Source organism: Callithrix jacchus, chromosome X, assembly GCF_049354715.1.
Source record: "Callithrix jacchus isolate 240 chromosome X, calJac240_pri, whole genome shotgun sequence".
NCBI classification, from domain to species: Eukaryota; Metazoa; Chordata; class Mammalia; order Primates; family Cebidae; genus Callithrix; species Callithrix jacchus.
In genome coordinates this window covers 38,040,525-38,054,875 of record NC_133524.1, presented here as the reverse complement: position 1 = coordinate 38,054,875, position 14,351 = coordinate 38,040,525, and the positions used below count along the sequence as shown (strand labels likewise).

Below are 14,351 nucleotides of genomic sequence, written 5' to 3'. Positions count from 1 at the left end.
CAAATAAATCTGTCATTGTGTTTTAATTCAGATGATTGTTTCCTTAATTGAAAGTATTTAATCTGTAAAATGAAGCAGCTCACTTTTGACTTCATATTGAAAATGATGGAAGATGAAATTTTAGGAAGTTGCCAAACTGGTTCCAAATTACTTATACATCAGGGCAGATTGCTTGTTGGTTTGCACTGGTGCCAGACCTCTTGGGTTGAAATCCCAGCTCCAATGTTTAGATGACCTTGACTTTATCATTATGTAACCTCTCTGAGCCTCCATTTCCTCATCTGCAAAGTGGCGATGATAACAGAGCCTATAGTATTTGATGTGTTAAAGATTAATTTACTATGTGTATAATTAAAATCTGGTTTACTAATTCAGTTTTTGCCTAAGCTCTGTTTTTATCCATTCAAAATAAACGTGTGATTATTTTTCTTTAACTTTTTTCCAAAGGGGAAAAATTAGTCTAAGAATTTTTTACTTCCTAGAATGCCCAAAAACAGAGAAACTGGATTATCCAAGTAGGCGTGCAAAAAAGATTCATGTAGATTAATGTTTGGGTATTCCAAAGTAATGTGAACAATATAAAAGAGCCACATTTTATTGTATTTATTTAAGGTTAGCATCATATAATTATTTAATTCACATATGTTTATTGGTATTTTTGGATAAATTGAAATAGAGTAAGAGGAAGTGGTGATCTGAGAGACTGCAAAGAGAGAAGGTAAAGTCTCACCTGCAGATAAAGAAAATTTACTATGGATCAGATACTTGATAAGTCTCATTTATTCTACTTAGTACAGTTTGATTCCAAATTTGTAAAAGACTCTGTTATTTTTTAGGAGTACAACTGTGATTGGCAAGTGTATGGGAGAAAGAGATGTAAAACATTTTTTAAATGATGTAAACCAAAATGTAAATACTGCTTATATCTTTATGATGGAACTCCAAGTGATTTATTTTCATTTTTGCTGTTTTTACATGAGTAAAATTTTATATAATTAAGTTTTTTCAATCCTAAAAGGGCCAGTTTTATAGAAAGTTAATAATGTGCAATTTTAGCAGCAAATTTATTGTGTAAAAAGTCTTCATACATCTATATTTAATAGTTTTTACCTGTGAATATATTTCAGTATTAGTGAAGCAAATGAGTCCTTTGACAATTTCAGCTTTTGGATATTATCCTGAGATGAATGCTGTTTCCAGACTCTACTTTTTCTACTTTGTACTTATTTTAATATTGAATCTTGCATACTTTCATCTGGATTTTTAGGCAAAATTCATTGCAAACCTGTACAGCCTTTAATCATATAATATTTCTTATAACATGTCCAGTTCCTCTTAGAATTACCGAATGTTAGAATAATAATGTACCTCAGTGATCTCCTTCAGGAATCATTATGACCACAGCGTACTTTAAAAGGCTATATGACTAAGTGAAGTAAAATATATGACTATAAAACAAGAAGCTTTAGTGCCCAGAGTATTAGTTTGGACCAGATTTAGTGTTCTATGTAGATTCCATGCCCCCATAGGACATCTGAGTTCAGAATTCCAGATGTAGTCCAATTCCCTCTATTTGTCCATTTGTGCAGCCACTCCTCTCCCTGCCTCTTCTTTTTCCAATTTGCATTCCAAGGGTTCCCTCTCTTGATACCAGATAGTTGAATAATATGAAATGGCAGGCATTTCAGATATTATCAGTGACCTGTAATACCTGCAAATAAATATGATTGTGAGAAAAGCATTTTGATAAATGTAGTCAGTAGCATTGCAGTTGAGGATGGTCTTTGTATCAAAGTAAGGGATAGGTAATCAGTCATTCTAAAGCAGAGATTTGATTATGATATATACAATTAATTATAATCACTAATATGTATTGATGTTTATATGCCAGGGACTTAATTAGACATGTTATAAATGTTATCTCACTTAATGCACAGACAGCCTATAAGGTAGGTTTGTATTATCCCATTTTACAAGTGAGGAAACGGAAGCTTTAAGGAGTAACTTGCCCAGGTTTCATAAGTAGTAATTGGGTCAAGTTTCCTTTCTATCTTTTAAATAATTCCCCCTACATACATTAAAGTCTTGAACTACTAGACTACTTTTCATTTGGGATTAAGGTCCAGGTTTAGAAGTAACCTAATGCGGTTTTCTCACTAGCTTGAGGTCTCTCCTGGGAACAATATGCAATTTTGACCTTTAGTCAACATCTGTGTATTAAACTTTGGGAGTGGAGAGGGAGCTGAGGAGGAATGTCTGGTGGCAAGAAATTCCAAACAGAACCATTAGAAAACAAGGTGTTTCTGGAGTGTTTGAGCACTGAAAGACTACAACAGCCTAAACTTGTACGTACTATTAATGATGATAGGGATCATGTGATGAGAATCTTGTAGTTGGATATGGAGAATGATGATATTTAACATTTAACAGTAAATTATTTGGTATAATTAGTAAAGGGGAAAACGCTTATTATTTTTTTCCCTCTAACGTGTCATAGCTGAAGTATTAATAACTCCAGGTTGTAAAAAACACTCTTGGATTGTGACTGAGAGTTTTAGGGAGGATGCAGAATGAGCACAATAGTGTATTTGTAATTTCTTGTCACATGGAAAATATAGACTGTAGGTCCTTTGATTCAACAAATTTGGTTTTGAGTTTTTGTTCATTATGTTCATTGAACCCAGACATTTATTCATCTGGTATTTTCCATCTTTTATTCATACTGATTTTCTATTTATTTTGTATTGTATTTTCAGAAGGAGTTTTGGAGCACCTACACAAAAGCGCAACAAGGGGACAGTAACCGAGGAAGTGACTGGTTTCAATTTTACCTTACCTTTCCATTAATCTTTGGCCTCTTCATTATCCTCCTTGTCATTTTCCTAATCTGGAGATGCTTCCTAAGAAACAAAACTCGTAGACAGACAGTGACTGAAGGCCACATTCCTTTCCCTCAGCACCTGAATATTATCACCCCACCCCCCCCACCAGATGAAGTGTTTGATAGCAGTGGATTGTCTCCAGGCTTTCTGGGATACGTAGTTGGGCGCTCAGATTCCGTCTCTACTCGCCTGTCCAATTGTGATCCCCCACCAACCTATGAGGAAGCCACTGGCCAGGTGAACCTGCGGAGGAGTGAAACAGAACCTCATTTAGACCCACCCCCGGAGTATGAGGACATAGTCAACTCCAACTCAGCCAGTGCCATTCCTATGGTGACTGTGGTCACCACCATCAAATGAAGCTACAAACCTCTTTTTACTCTAATCATTTTTAAAATACTAATGAAAGAAGTTTCTAGCACTTTACCACTACATAAATGTTCATTGACATATTTTATTGGACTCTTACAGCATACCACTTCACACTTTCTGGTTTTATTTTCTTTAGTTTTGCTTCCCGTTATAGAATCATTATCCATACTCATTTTTGCTAGGGGAAGTATATAAAGAGGGAAAACATACTAATGGGGTCTTTCTATGATGTGATGAGACATACATGTAAGTATATATGTTTATAAACATATATCCATGTGTATGCATCAACACAGTATATGTAAAGCTGTCTTAAAAATTTATTAACTTCTATCTAAATTACCTGGAAAGAGAGCATTACTCACCAAAATTGCAAAACAAGAGTACCAAGAATTTGTGTAATAGCCAGTGACATGCTGCAGATTTTTGCAAACAGGATATACCTAGCATGTTTTCTAATTGTTACTGGCTTTTGTTAACTTGATATTTCTCCATCTACTTTAAAAAGAAAAGAAAAAAAGTACACATAGTCATTCTTGATGTTATAAATATCTCAGAAAGAGAAAGAGTGTATGTGAGCAATAATGTATAAGCTAGTAATAACTTGCTTACAGCAGATAGCAATAAGGTCATTGGTGCCATTCGGCTTGTTTTCTAATAGGGATTTATTTTTTGGTTAACCACTCCCCCCACTTCAAAAATTAAACAGTGTTTTCTTAGCATCTTGAATATCTTCTGCAGTGTATATTAACATCCTGATGAGACAGATTTCCTGGCAATGAAATAACTTCTAAAATGGATATATGTGTGGATTAATGACAGGGAATAGATACCTATTACTCCTTTACTCATGGGTGGTAATAATCTTCTCACTGTTTTATTGCCTTTCACTGTACATTCTACACTCTCTCCTACTGCCACAGAATTTTCAAGCCCTTATGAGTTTCATTAAAATAAAATTTTGAAATTATATTCTTAATGTTTTTGTATAGGCTGATGTCTTTGCCTCAAGATTGTTAGGAGGTGATTTTCCATTAGATTATGACTGTGATTTTTATATTTCCCTCCAATTGGTAGAATATTATAAAGTCCGTGTTATGCTAGGTGCACACTAAATCTAGAAATAGCCCCACACAGATCTCATCATTGTTGCTACTTCATTTTATATTTTCATCAGGTATTTTTTTAACTGCAGGGTTTTTACTCTTTTTTCTTGGAGCAGAGGGAACAGGCTGTAAATGGATTGCCAACATAAGCTGGTTCAGAAATCAAAGAAAACAAGAGAGTTGTTTCATAAAGTTTCATTTTGTATGTACTGGTGGCAAATTCATTAGGTCAGTTCAAGGAAACATTTGTACCACTTCCAAACCTTCTCAGCGTTGGATAAAATGATTGATGAGGCAGGCAGAAGGAAGGTAGGTTTCAGGTGTGTCATTTCCTGCTGCTTCTAGCTCTATCCCTATGGACCCCTCCCCCAGTCCTGCCCTGGAACCTAAGGAAGGAGGAACACTGAGGGGAATCCTGAAGTAGGAGTTAGATGACCTGAATTCAGATCTCCCTCCATCACATACTTGCCACCAACTGTACCTTGAAAAAGAACCATATCTGACCCTCAACCTCCTCAACTCTAAAATGGAGATAATATCATTTGTCCTGCACTTCTCTAAGGCCTTTACAAGGATCAGATGAGATGGTGTGTACATAAGAAATTTGTAAAATGTGAAGAACTCTCTACACCAAGTTCGTAATGTTGTCATTGTGCTTCAAGGAGAATTTTTCCCTCTGTTTTCCTAAATTGTATGAGAGCTCTCACACAGTGAGAAACAGAGCAGGCTGCCCCATAAATGGGTAACATATTCCTAATCTGAGTTTGTGGGCTGTTAGAGAACCCCTGCCATGCTCTGGTCTATACTGAAACTGTGCCAACTGAAAGATGATAGCCCACACAGCACAAACAGGTTTAAGCACATGTTGGAAAGGGAACTAAGGCATTTGTGCTTAGGTAATAGGCTTAGTAGCTTTCATGGACTAAAAATGATTGATTATATCTTCACCCTGGTCTCAGAAATGACATTTTTAGTTTTGCCATGAGTACACATCAATCTTTGGCTTCTATTTAAAGCTAAAGTAGGAAGTGTTTGATCAAGTGAATTGTGTATGTATATGTGGGTTTTTTGTTTATTTTTAAATGAAAATTAAGACCCTTTTGTGTGGACATTTTTTGTTATTAATGTCAGGCTTTAGATTAGACCAACAGTTTTCAAAGTATGGCCCATGGACCCCTCGGTTCCTTGAGAGCCTTTCAGGGGGACTGTGAGATCAAAATATTTTTATAATAATGTTGAAGACATTGTCTTTTCACTCTCTCTCAAAAAGAGTATTGCAAATCTAAAACAATGCCATCTTCTCACAAATCTCTTTCTCTTTTTGAAACTATGGCTATTTTTCATAAAATGTTATTTGTGTTAGCATGTAATGGGTTTATTATGTTTGAATAAGTTAATACTTTAAAATTTTTCAGGATTTTTTTAGTATGGTAAATGTTGATAGAGATAAACCTCATAAACAAAAGCACTTTGGCATCCAGATCCTCAATAAATCTTGAGAGTATATAGGGGTCCAGAGACCAAAAGTTTTAGAAGTACAAGATTAGACATAGGAGCAGGATATTCTGTTACTAAGTGTGATTTCTAGCAACCTTATTTTATATTTTAAACTCTTGATATTGGATTTAATGCTGCCTTTTAGAGATACCTGAATTGTAGTATCAGAATAAATGTTGATGTTTGAAGCTAAAAAGCCAAATGCTTAAACTGACCAATGACTATAGCATTTTAGACTGTTGGTTAAAGAATATACTACTTCACAGTAATAGCTCTATCAGCCACAGATCTCATGGTGGCTTTTGCATGATAATGATAGGATAAGCAAAATACCACTGTCTTCAAGAAACAATAACTTGGGTTTGTTTTGTTTGAGTTTGATTTGGCTTTTATATTTTTTTAAATACCTTTTGCTATCCCATCTGGTTTTATAAACTGAGTTTCTTAGCATTTATTAAAATTAAGGGGTTTGTTTGAAATAACATATATTTTTTATGCTTTTGCCTTTCTTACCTGATTGATACTACATTCACCTTTGATTGTTTTTTAAAAAGTTTATTTTTACAGAATATATTTAGTACCTTTCTTAAGGAGTAACTGAATTGAATCAACCAGTTTGCATTTAAATAAAAGAACAGGCTCAATGATCATCCTGTGGAATGGTTTACACGCCTCCATGTGCAGTAGTTGTGTCTGGAATCCTAGAACTGGCACTTTCTTCCTCCCTGCTCTAAATGTCACAATAAATTATACTTCTTTAAAGTAAATATAATGATTTCTTCTTTTCTATTGACCAGTACAGATAAAGATGTTGTCTTTGTTTTATTACTAATGATGACTTCAAGATTGATGATCTGATCCAATAACTGTGGAGGTAGCTTTAACTTGGTTCTATGTAAATAGTATGCATTTTATTATAATATTTCACATTTTAAGATGCTTGGTTTACATTAAATTATGGTATTTAACTATTTTTATGTTTATACCAGGTCGGGTCTTTCTTATGTTTCTGTGTTTTTGGTATGCTAAATAAAGCTATTTTTAAACCCAAGATATTTTTTTCTGCCATATGTTAATCATATTATGGTTAGGTGGCAAATATACTGCATATGTTCTTAATTATGTTCTTTTTAATAAGGTAAAATGGTTATATTTCTTTTTTTTCTTGTGAATTTAGGGAATATAGCTCAGTAAAAACAACAGAAATCATCTGATCAAAACCTGAGAGTGTTCTCAGCATGAGAAAGAACTTTCTATACTACTTTTGAATGACTTTGGCATGATACAAAATGGAAACAATTGCTCCAAAGGAATAGACTGAGCTCCCTGCATAGTGTAGTTTGTCAAGTCCTAGGAGTGGTGTTGTCTATAGGCACCAAGGAGCTGGTTGTTTCTTAGCAGAACAGCTTGCATTTGAAAAGAAAGTACAAGATGAAAACATTGTGACTAAACGGCATTTTCTTATGTGTAGAGCTACCTCAAAGACTAAAAGCAGGTTTGTCATGTGACTAACCAACTACATGTGAATATGAGTTGATACAGTAAAAAGCAAATCACACTGCCATGTGTGTACCTATGCAACAATCTTGCATGTTCTTCACATGTACCCCCAAACCTAAAATGCAATAAAAAAAATTTAAAAAAAGAATTAAAATTATTTATTCTATATTCAAGGTGAATTTTAAATATAAATTATAAGTCTAAGTGTCCCTTTTGTAAGCCTAAGTTCCCAAAGAGTTGTCCAAATAGTCTTTAAAAGGTACTTTTAAAAATCTATAGTAGTTTCTAAAGGTTATATAACTTAAACATTGATGACTACAATCATAAAATCCAAAACCTAGATCAAGAAATTCCTAGCACTCCAGAAGGCTTCCTCATTCCCCTTCCTTAAAGATACCATGATTCTAACATCTGTCATAATAGATAACTTTTTAAACTTTTTAAAAGTTCATACGTGGCTGTGGCCGTATGGATGTGCCTTTTTTTTTCTTTTACGCTTTTAACATATTTCAGAAAAGTTCAAGCTAGAAGATCCAAAGCTGCTCTTTCACACTCTAAGCCCTCCTTAAATTCAATTACTTGTTTTCTCTGAGACTTTTCTACATTCCTAAAGCTCTTTGAGGGCAAGACTTGTGTTTAATCATTTTAACTCCCTTCCCTAAATACATCAAAAAGTGAGGGCTGTTTTTGGTCTTTTTGGTGGGGGGAGGACTACAAATTGGCCAAAACACGATTAGCCTTCTGGCTGGCCTCAGTGCTTGTCTTTCTGCTGTAATTCTTATCACCTGCCATTTCTTTAAACTTTGTATCTTTACATTCTGTTCTCAGTAATTTTATTTACTTTATCTACTTTGTTTTAGGTTCCCTAAACCCTAATAACAACAGCACAAAGCACAAAAGTTATCATTTTTCGTTTGTTTTTTGTTTTTGAGATGAAGTTTCACTCTTGTTGCCCAGGCTGGAGTACAATGGCACGATCTCGGCTCACTGCAACCTTTGCCCCCTGGGTTCAAGCAATTCTGCCTCAGCCTCCCGAGTAGCTGGGATTGCAGGTGCCCACTACCACGCCTGGCTAATATTTTGTATTTTTTTCAGTAGAGAAAGGATTTCACCTTGTTAGTCAGGCTGGTCTCCAGCTCCTAACCTCAGGTAATCCACCCACTTCGGCCTCCCAAAGTGCCAGGATTACAGGTGTGAGCCACAGCACCCAGTTTTCTTTTTTTTCTTTCTTGTTGTATTTTAAATTTTGAGATACATGTGCAGATCTTGCAGGATCGTTGCATGGATACACACATGCCATGGTGGTTTGCTGTCTCCATCCCCCTGTCACCCACATCAGGCATTTATCCCCAGTGTTATCCCTCCCCAACCTCCCCACACCCTGCTGTCCCTCCCCTAGTCCCCATCCCCCAAAAGACCCCAGTGTGTGATGTTCCCCTCCATGTGCCCACGTGTTCTCATTGTTCAACACCCGCCTATGAGTGAGAACATGCAGTGTTTAGTTTTCTGTTCTTTTGTCAGTTTGCTGAGAAAGATGGTTTCCAATTCATCCATGTCCCTACAAAGGACATGAACTCATCATTTTTTATGGCTGCATAATATTCCATAGTGTATATGTGCCATATTTTCTTTGTCCAGTCTATCTTTGATGGGCATTTGGGTTGGTTCCAGGTCTTTGCTATTGTAAACAGTGCTGCAGTGAACATACGTGTGCATGTGTCTTTATAACAGAATGATTTATAATCCTTTGGGTATATACCCAGTAACAGAATTCTGGGATCAAATGGCATTTCTATTTCTAGATCCTTGAGGAATTACCATACTGTCTTCCACAATGGTTGAACTAATTTACACTCCCACCAACAGTGCAAAAGTGTTCCTTTTTCTCCACATCCTCTCAAGCATCTGTTGTCTCCATATTTTTTAATGATTGCCATTCTAACTGGTGTGAGATGGTATCTCAATGTGGTTTTGATTTGCATTTCTCTAATGACCAGTGATGATAAGCATTGTTTCATGTTTGTTGGCCTCATAAATGTCTTCTTTGGAAAAGTATCTGTTCATATCCTTCATCCACTTTTGAATGGGTCCATTTGTTTTTTTCTTGGCTTATGGTTAGGAAGAATCAATATTGTGAAAATGGCCATACTGCCCAAAGTAATTTATAGATTCAGTGCTATTCACATCAAGCTACCATTGACCTTCTTAACAGAACTGGAAAAATCCACTTTAAACTTCATATGGAACCAAAAGAGAGCCTGCATAGCCAAGACAATCCTAAGCAAAAAGAACAAACCTGGAGGCATCACACTACCTGACGTCAAACTATACTACAAGGCTACAGTAATAAAACAGCATGGTACTGGTACCAAAACAGAGATATAGACCAGTGGAACAGAACAATGGCCTCAGAAGCAATGCCATACATCTACAACTATCTGATCTTTGACAATCCTGACAAAAGCAAACAATGGGGAAGGGATTCCCTGTTTAATAAATGGTGTTGGGAAAACTAGCTAGCCATGTGCAGAAAGCTGAAACTGGGCTCCTTCCTTACACCTTACACTAAAATTAACTCCAGATGGATTAAAGATTTAAACATAAGACCTAACATCATACAAATCCTAGAAGAAAACCTAGGCAATATGATTCAGGACATAGGCATAGGCAAGCACTTCATGTCTAAAATAGCAAAAGCAATGGCAACAAAAGCCAAAATAGACAAATGGGATCTAATTAAACTTAAGAGTTTCTACACAGCAAAAGAAATAATCATTAGAGTGAACTGGCAGCCAATGGAATGGGAAAAAAATTTTGCAATCTACCCATCTGACAAAGAGCTAATATCCAGAATCTACAAAGAACTGAAGCAGATTTACAAGGAAAAAGCTTTATCTACTTCTATGTTAAATTGTAACTTTCAGAACTCTTTGTAATTTGGTCCTGTGAGTTTATCTAATCTTATTCCTTTCTATAGTACAGATGATAAATATTTATAAAATGGTGACTTTGTGTGAAACACTGAGGAGATTAGAAATTAATAGTGTCTATATTAGTCTTTGTCCCTGGAAATTTTTCAATCAAACTGAAATTGGTATCCTTCTAATCTTCTAACCAGGTCTCTAACCTTAAGTTCCCAGAGATTCTTCTTGCCTAAAGTCTCATGGTGCTTACATCTTTATTTGTCTATGCTGTGATTTTTATAAGTTTTTAGCAATGAGACCTAATTTTGAAACAATTTTCATGGAACTCTAATGTATTACACAGATGGGAATGTTATTGACTACAGAAGTGTGATGCTTGAATCCCACCATCTGTGACCTTTCTCATCAATCCAAGTCACCTCTGCAAACCTTAAAATTGGATGAACATAATTGAAAAGCCACTGTAATATAACATCTCCTATTGGTATCCAACTTCATGGTTCCTCATCTTAACCACTTCAAAAAAGTCTTCAGAATCTCCTCCATTAATATACCGATTGGGGTTCAAAACACTCTTTTTAATACAGTTGTTCCTAACTCACAAACACAGAACACTGGCTACCAACACACACTATAATAATTATGTATATAAAGCATTCTGTTAAGTCCATCAATGGAAGCAAATATAAGAGAGAACCATGAATGTTAATGGTTGTGATTCTTTGTTTATATCATTTCTATCATCACCAACTTCACCGCTTATCAACTTGTCACTCATAAACATCTCCTTAAGCCATATTTAATCTCTAAACAATAACAGGGTTATAATTCCATCTAACATCCATCTCTACTGGGTACAACCAAAAATACATAAAACCCTTCCCCAAAAGAGGAGGCAAAGTCCTTGAATGATGTTTATTCTTCTCCCTGATATCCTATAATTTAAATACTAAGATATAAAATTATCAATACTTAAATACTATGATAAAAGTTAATACATCTTATGTTACATGATAAGGAAATAAGAGGAAATAAAACATTTACGTAATACAAACACATACAAATGTATTTGTAACAAACTAAGGAGGAAATAATCATGAAAATTGGAATCATCATTCCTGTAACTGGTCACATGGTCATGCATGATATTTATAATCACCTTCTTCCACTGCCCATTCTGTTTTCCCTTTGCCTTCAACAAGCACCTCTGCTGGTTGCCACACTTCACCTGATAAGGTAAACCAAATCTTCATTCCTGAAGTGTCTGGAATGAATGAATTTCATGAGCCTTGGCCCACTGCCACACTTCTTTTGCTATAAAGTGAATTTCTAAATCAGAAGCAATGCTGTGTGTAAACCATGACATTAGGAGTCCTGCTTGAATTGAGCTATTGTATTTTTCATCTCCTGTATTCCAGACATACTCTTCCTTACTTCCATTGTGGGGTAGTAGTCCAATTTGCCCTTGGTAGTCAGGATCAATCACCTCAGCCAGCACAGTAACTACCTTCTTTGCCTGTAGCTTCAGAGAAAATGAATAGTGCAAAGTGGCCAGGTGGCAGTCTTAATTTCCAGTGCAATGAAATCATTGTCGTGTCTCCAGATGGAAGCATTTCTCCCTCTGCAACTAAGACCCCTAGGCCAGCAGAGGTTAAGCTGTTGGAAACGGGAAACAAAAATGTTGCTGGTGGGTCACTATTAGCAATAGTGAGTGGTGCCACTTCCATTTCCATGACTTGATTCTTGGAGACATGAATCCTGGCTATAAGAGAAACAGCAGCATCTATTGGATGCTGAGTAGAGGCCTTCTGGAAAACCTTTCTTCAGCTCTGCAAGGTATTGCCAACTAGCTGGAATTGTAAGAAAGCCTTCAAAAGTCCATTTCACCATTATATCAGCTGCTTTAGGATGGTAGAGAACATGGTAACACGAGTGAATTTCATGAGCCTTGGCGCACTGCCACACTTCTTTTGCTATAAAGTGAATTTCTAAATCAGAAGCAATGCTGTGTGTAAACCATGACAGTGTGTAAAGCATTCTGTAAGTCCATGGATGGAAGCAAATTTGTATCTAAAGTAAGTGCTATTCCAGTAAGAACAAAAGGCTGTTCTTTCCTCGGTGGAAGTAGTCCAGTGTAATCAACCTGCTACCAAGGAGCTGGCTGATCACCTTGGGAAATGGCTTCAAACCAGGGGCTCAGGGTTTGCTGCTGGGAGATTGGGCTCTCAGTTGGGGCTATAGCCAGGTCAGCCTTGATGAGTGGAAGTCCACATTGCTGAGCCCATGTATAACCTGCATCTCTGCCACTATGGCCACTTTGTTCATGAGCCCACTGGGCAATGATAGGGGCAGCTAGGGGAAGAGGCTGAGTGGTATCCATAGAAAAGGTCATCCTATCCACTTGGTTCTTCAGATCCTCTGCTGAGGTCACCCATTGGTGACCATTGGAGGTTCACCATTGGTGAACATTCACATGTGACACAAATATCTTCACATTTCTTGCCCATTCAGAGAGGTTTATCCATATAAACTCTTCCATATTTTCTTGTCACCAATTTTCAAATCATGTTCCTTTCCATCTCTGATCATCCAGACCATTGGCCACAGGGAATGAATCAGTATATAATCACATCTGGACATTTCTCCTTCTAAGCAAAGGGAACAAATGGGTGCATTGCTTGAAGTTCTACAGACTAAGAGGATTTCTTTTCATGAGTGCCCTTCAGGAATATCCCAGGAAAGGGCTGTAGATCTGTAGCTGTTCAGTTTGGTGTGGTGCCTGCATATTGTGCAGAATCATCTATAAACCTAGCCTAGTCTTCTTTTTCTCTGTTAACTAATTGTGAGGAATTCACTATGAGGCTACGGGTGCAGGCTGGGAGTGAGAAGGCAGTGTAGCAGGAGTAGGGAACATGGGCATTTGGTCCACTTCTTCATGTAACTTACGCCTTCAGAGTCCATTCAACTCGATCACATATATACCACTTCCAATTGATGATGCAGTGCTACTGTGCACACCCAACTTTATAACTTGGTGGGTCAGATAACATCCAGTTTGTGATAGGCAGTTCAGGTTACATGGTCATTTGGTGACCCATAGTCAAGTATTCAGTTTCCAGTAAGGCCCAGTAGCAGGCCAAGTAAGTCCCAACCTTGCTATACTGAAGGAAATTTAAAGTGGGCCAAGGATTGGAGATTTACATCCCCAGCCCCAGGCCATCCAGGCTGGATATGTAATTTGGGAGGCATCGTATTGGTTCCTGGAGCCCTCCTTAAAGACATAGTAAATTGGCTGGGCACAGTGCCTCACACCTATAATCCCAATACTTTGGGAGGCCGATGCAGATGCATCACTTGAGGCCAGAAGTTCAAGACCAGTCTGGCCATTATGGTGAAACTCTGTCCCTTGAAAAAATACAAAAAAAAAATAAGCCAGGTATGGGATCATTTGAACCTGGGAGGCAGAGGTTGCAGTTAGCTGAGATTGCACTCTAGTCTGGGTGACAGAACAAGACTCTGTCTCAAATATATATGTATACATATATGTATATATATGTATATATATAAATATATATAATATATATATATATGTATGTATATAGTGAGCAAGTTTCATCAAAGCACCCATTACAGAAAAGATGCAACCCTTTAATGGCTACATTAGTACTTGTTTAGTCCCAACATGCAATGGATAATCCAAAATATGATCCATTAGTGCACTCTCTGTGCTCAAAACCATCCTAAAACTGGACCCCTATCCCCTGTTCAAGAGGGGACTCTTGGGGAGACTCTCCATATGAGGATTGGCAAGTTGATTTCACCACAGTGCTGTGAGTACCCAAGGGCTATAGATATTTTTTTGCTTTTTCATATATACATTTACAGGATGGATGAAGGCATACCCTACCTGAAATGGTCCATAGTTTACTTAAAGAGAGAATCCCCTGGCATGGACTCTCTTTGATATTCATAGTGACAACAACACAACATTTGTCTCTCAGGTAGTATAGGAAGTGTCTCAGATTCTAGACATTGAATAGAAACTTTACACAGCATGGTGGCCGCAATCC

At 36.8% G+C, this 14,351-nt stretch overlaps 1 protein-coding gene across 5 annotated transcripts in view; it reads left to right on the top strand.

Moving 5' to 3' along the window:
- PRRG1 (proline rich and Gla domain 1) overlaps window positions 1-6,908 on the top strand; it is a 93,780-nt gene extending 86,872 nt beyond the window's left edge. For all 5 annotated transcript variants that reach the window (XM_002762768.6, XM_035287875.3, XM_035287878.3 and 2 more), the window contains one exon: window positions 2,757-6,908. In XM_002762768.6, coding sequence (XP_002762814.1) covers window positions 2,757-3,242 — 486 coding nt within the window. In that variant the 3' untranslated portion in view covers window positions 3,243-6,908. The remainder of the gene's footprint in view (window positions 1-2,756) is intronic.
- The last annotated feature ends 7,443 nt before the right edge of the window (window positions 6,909-14,351 follow it).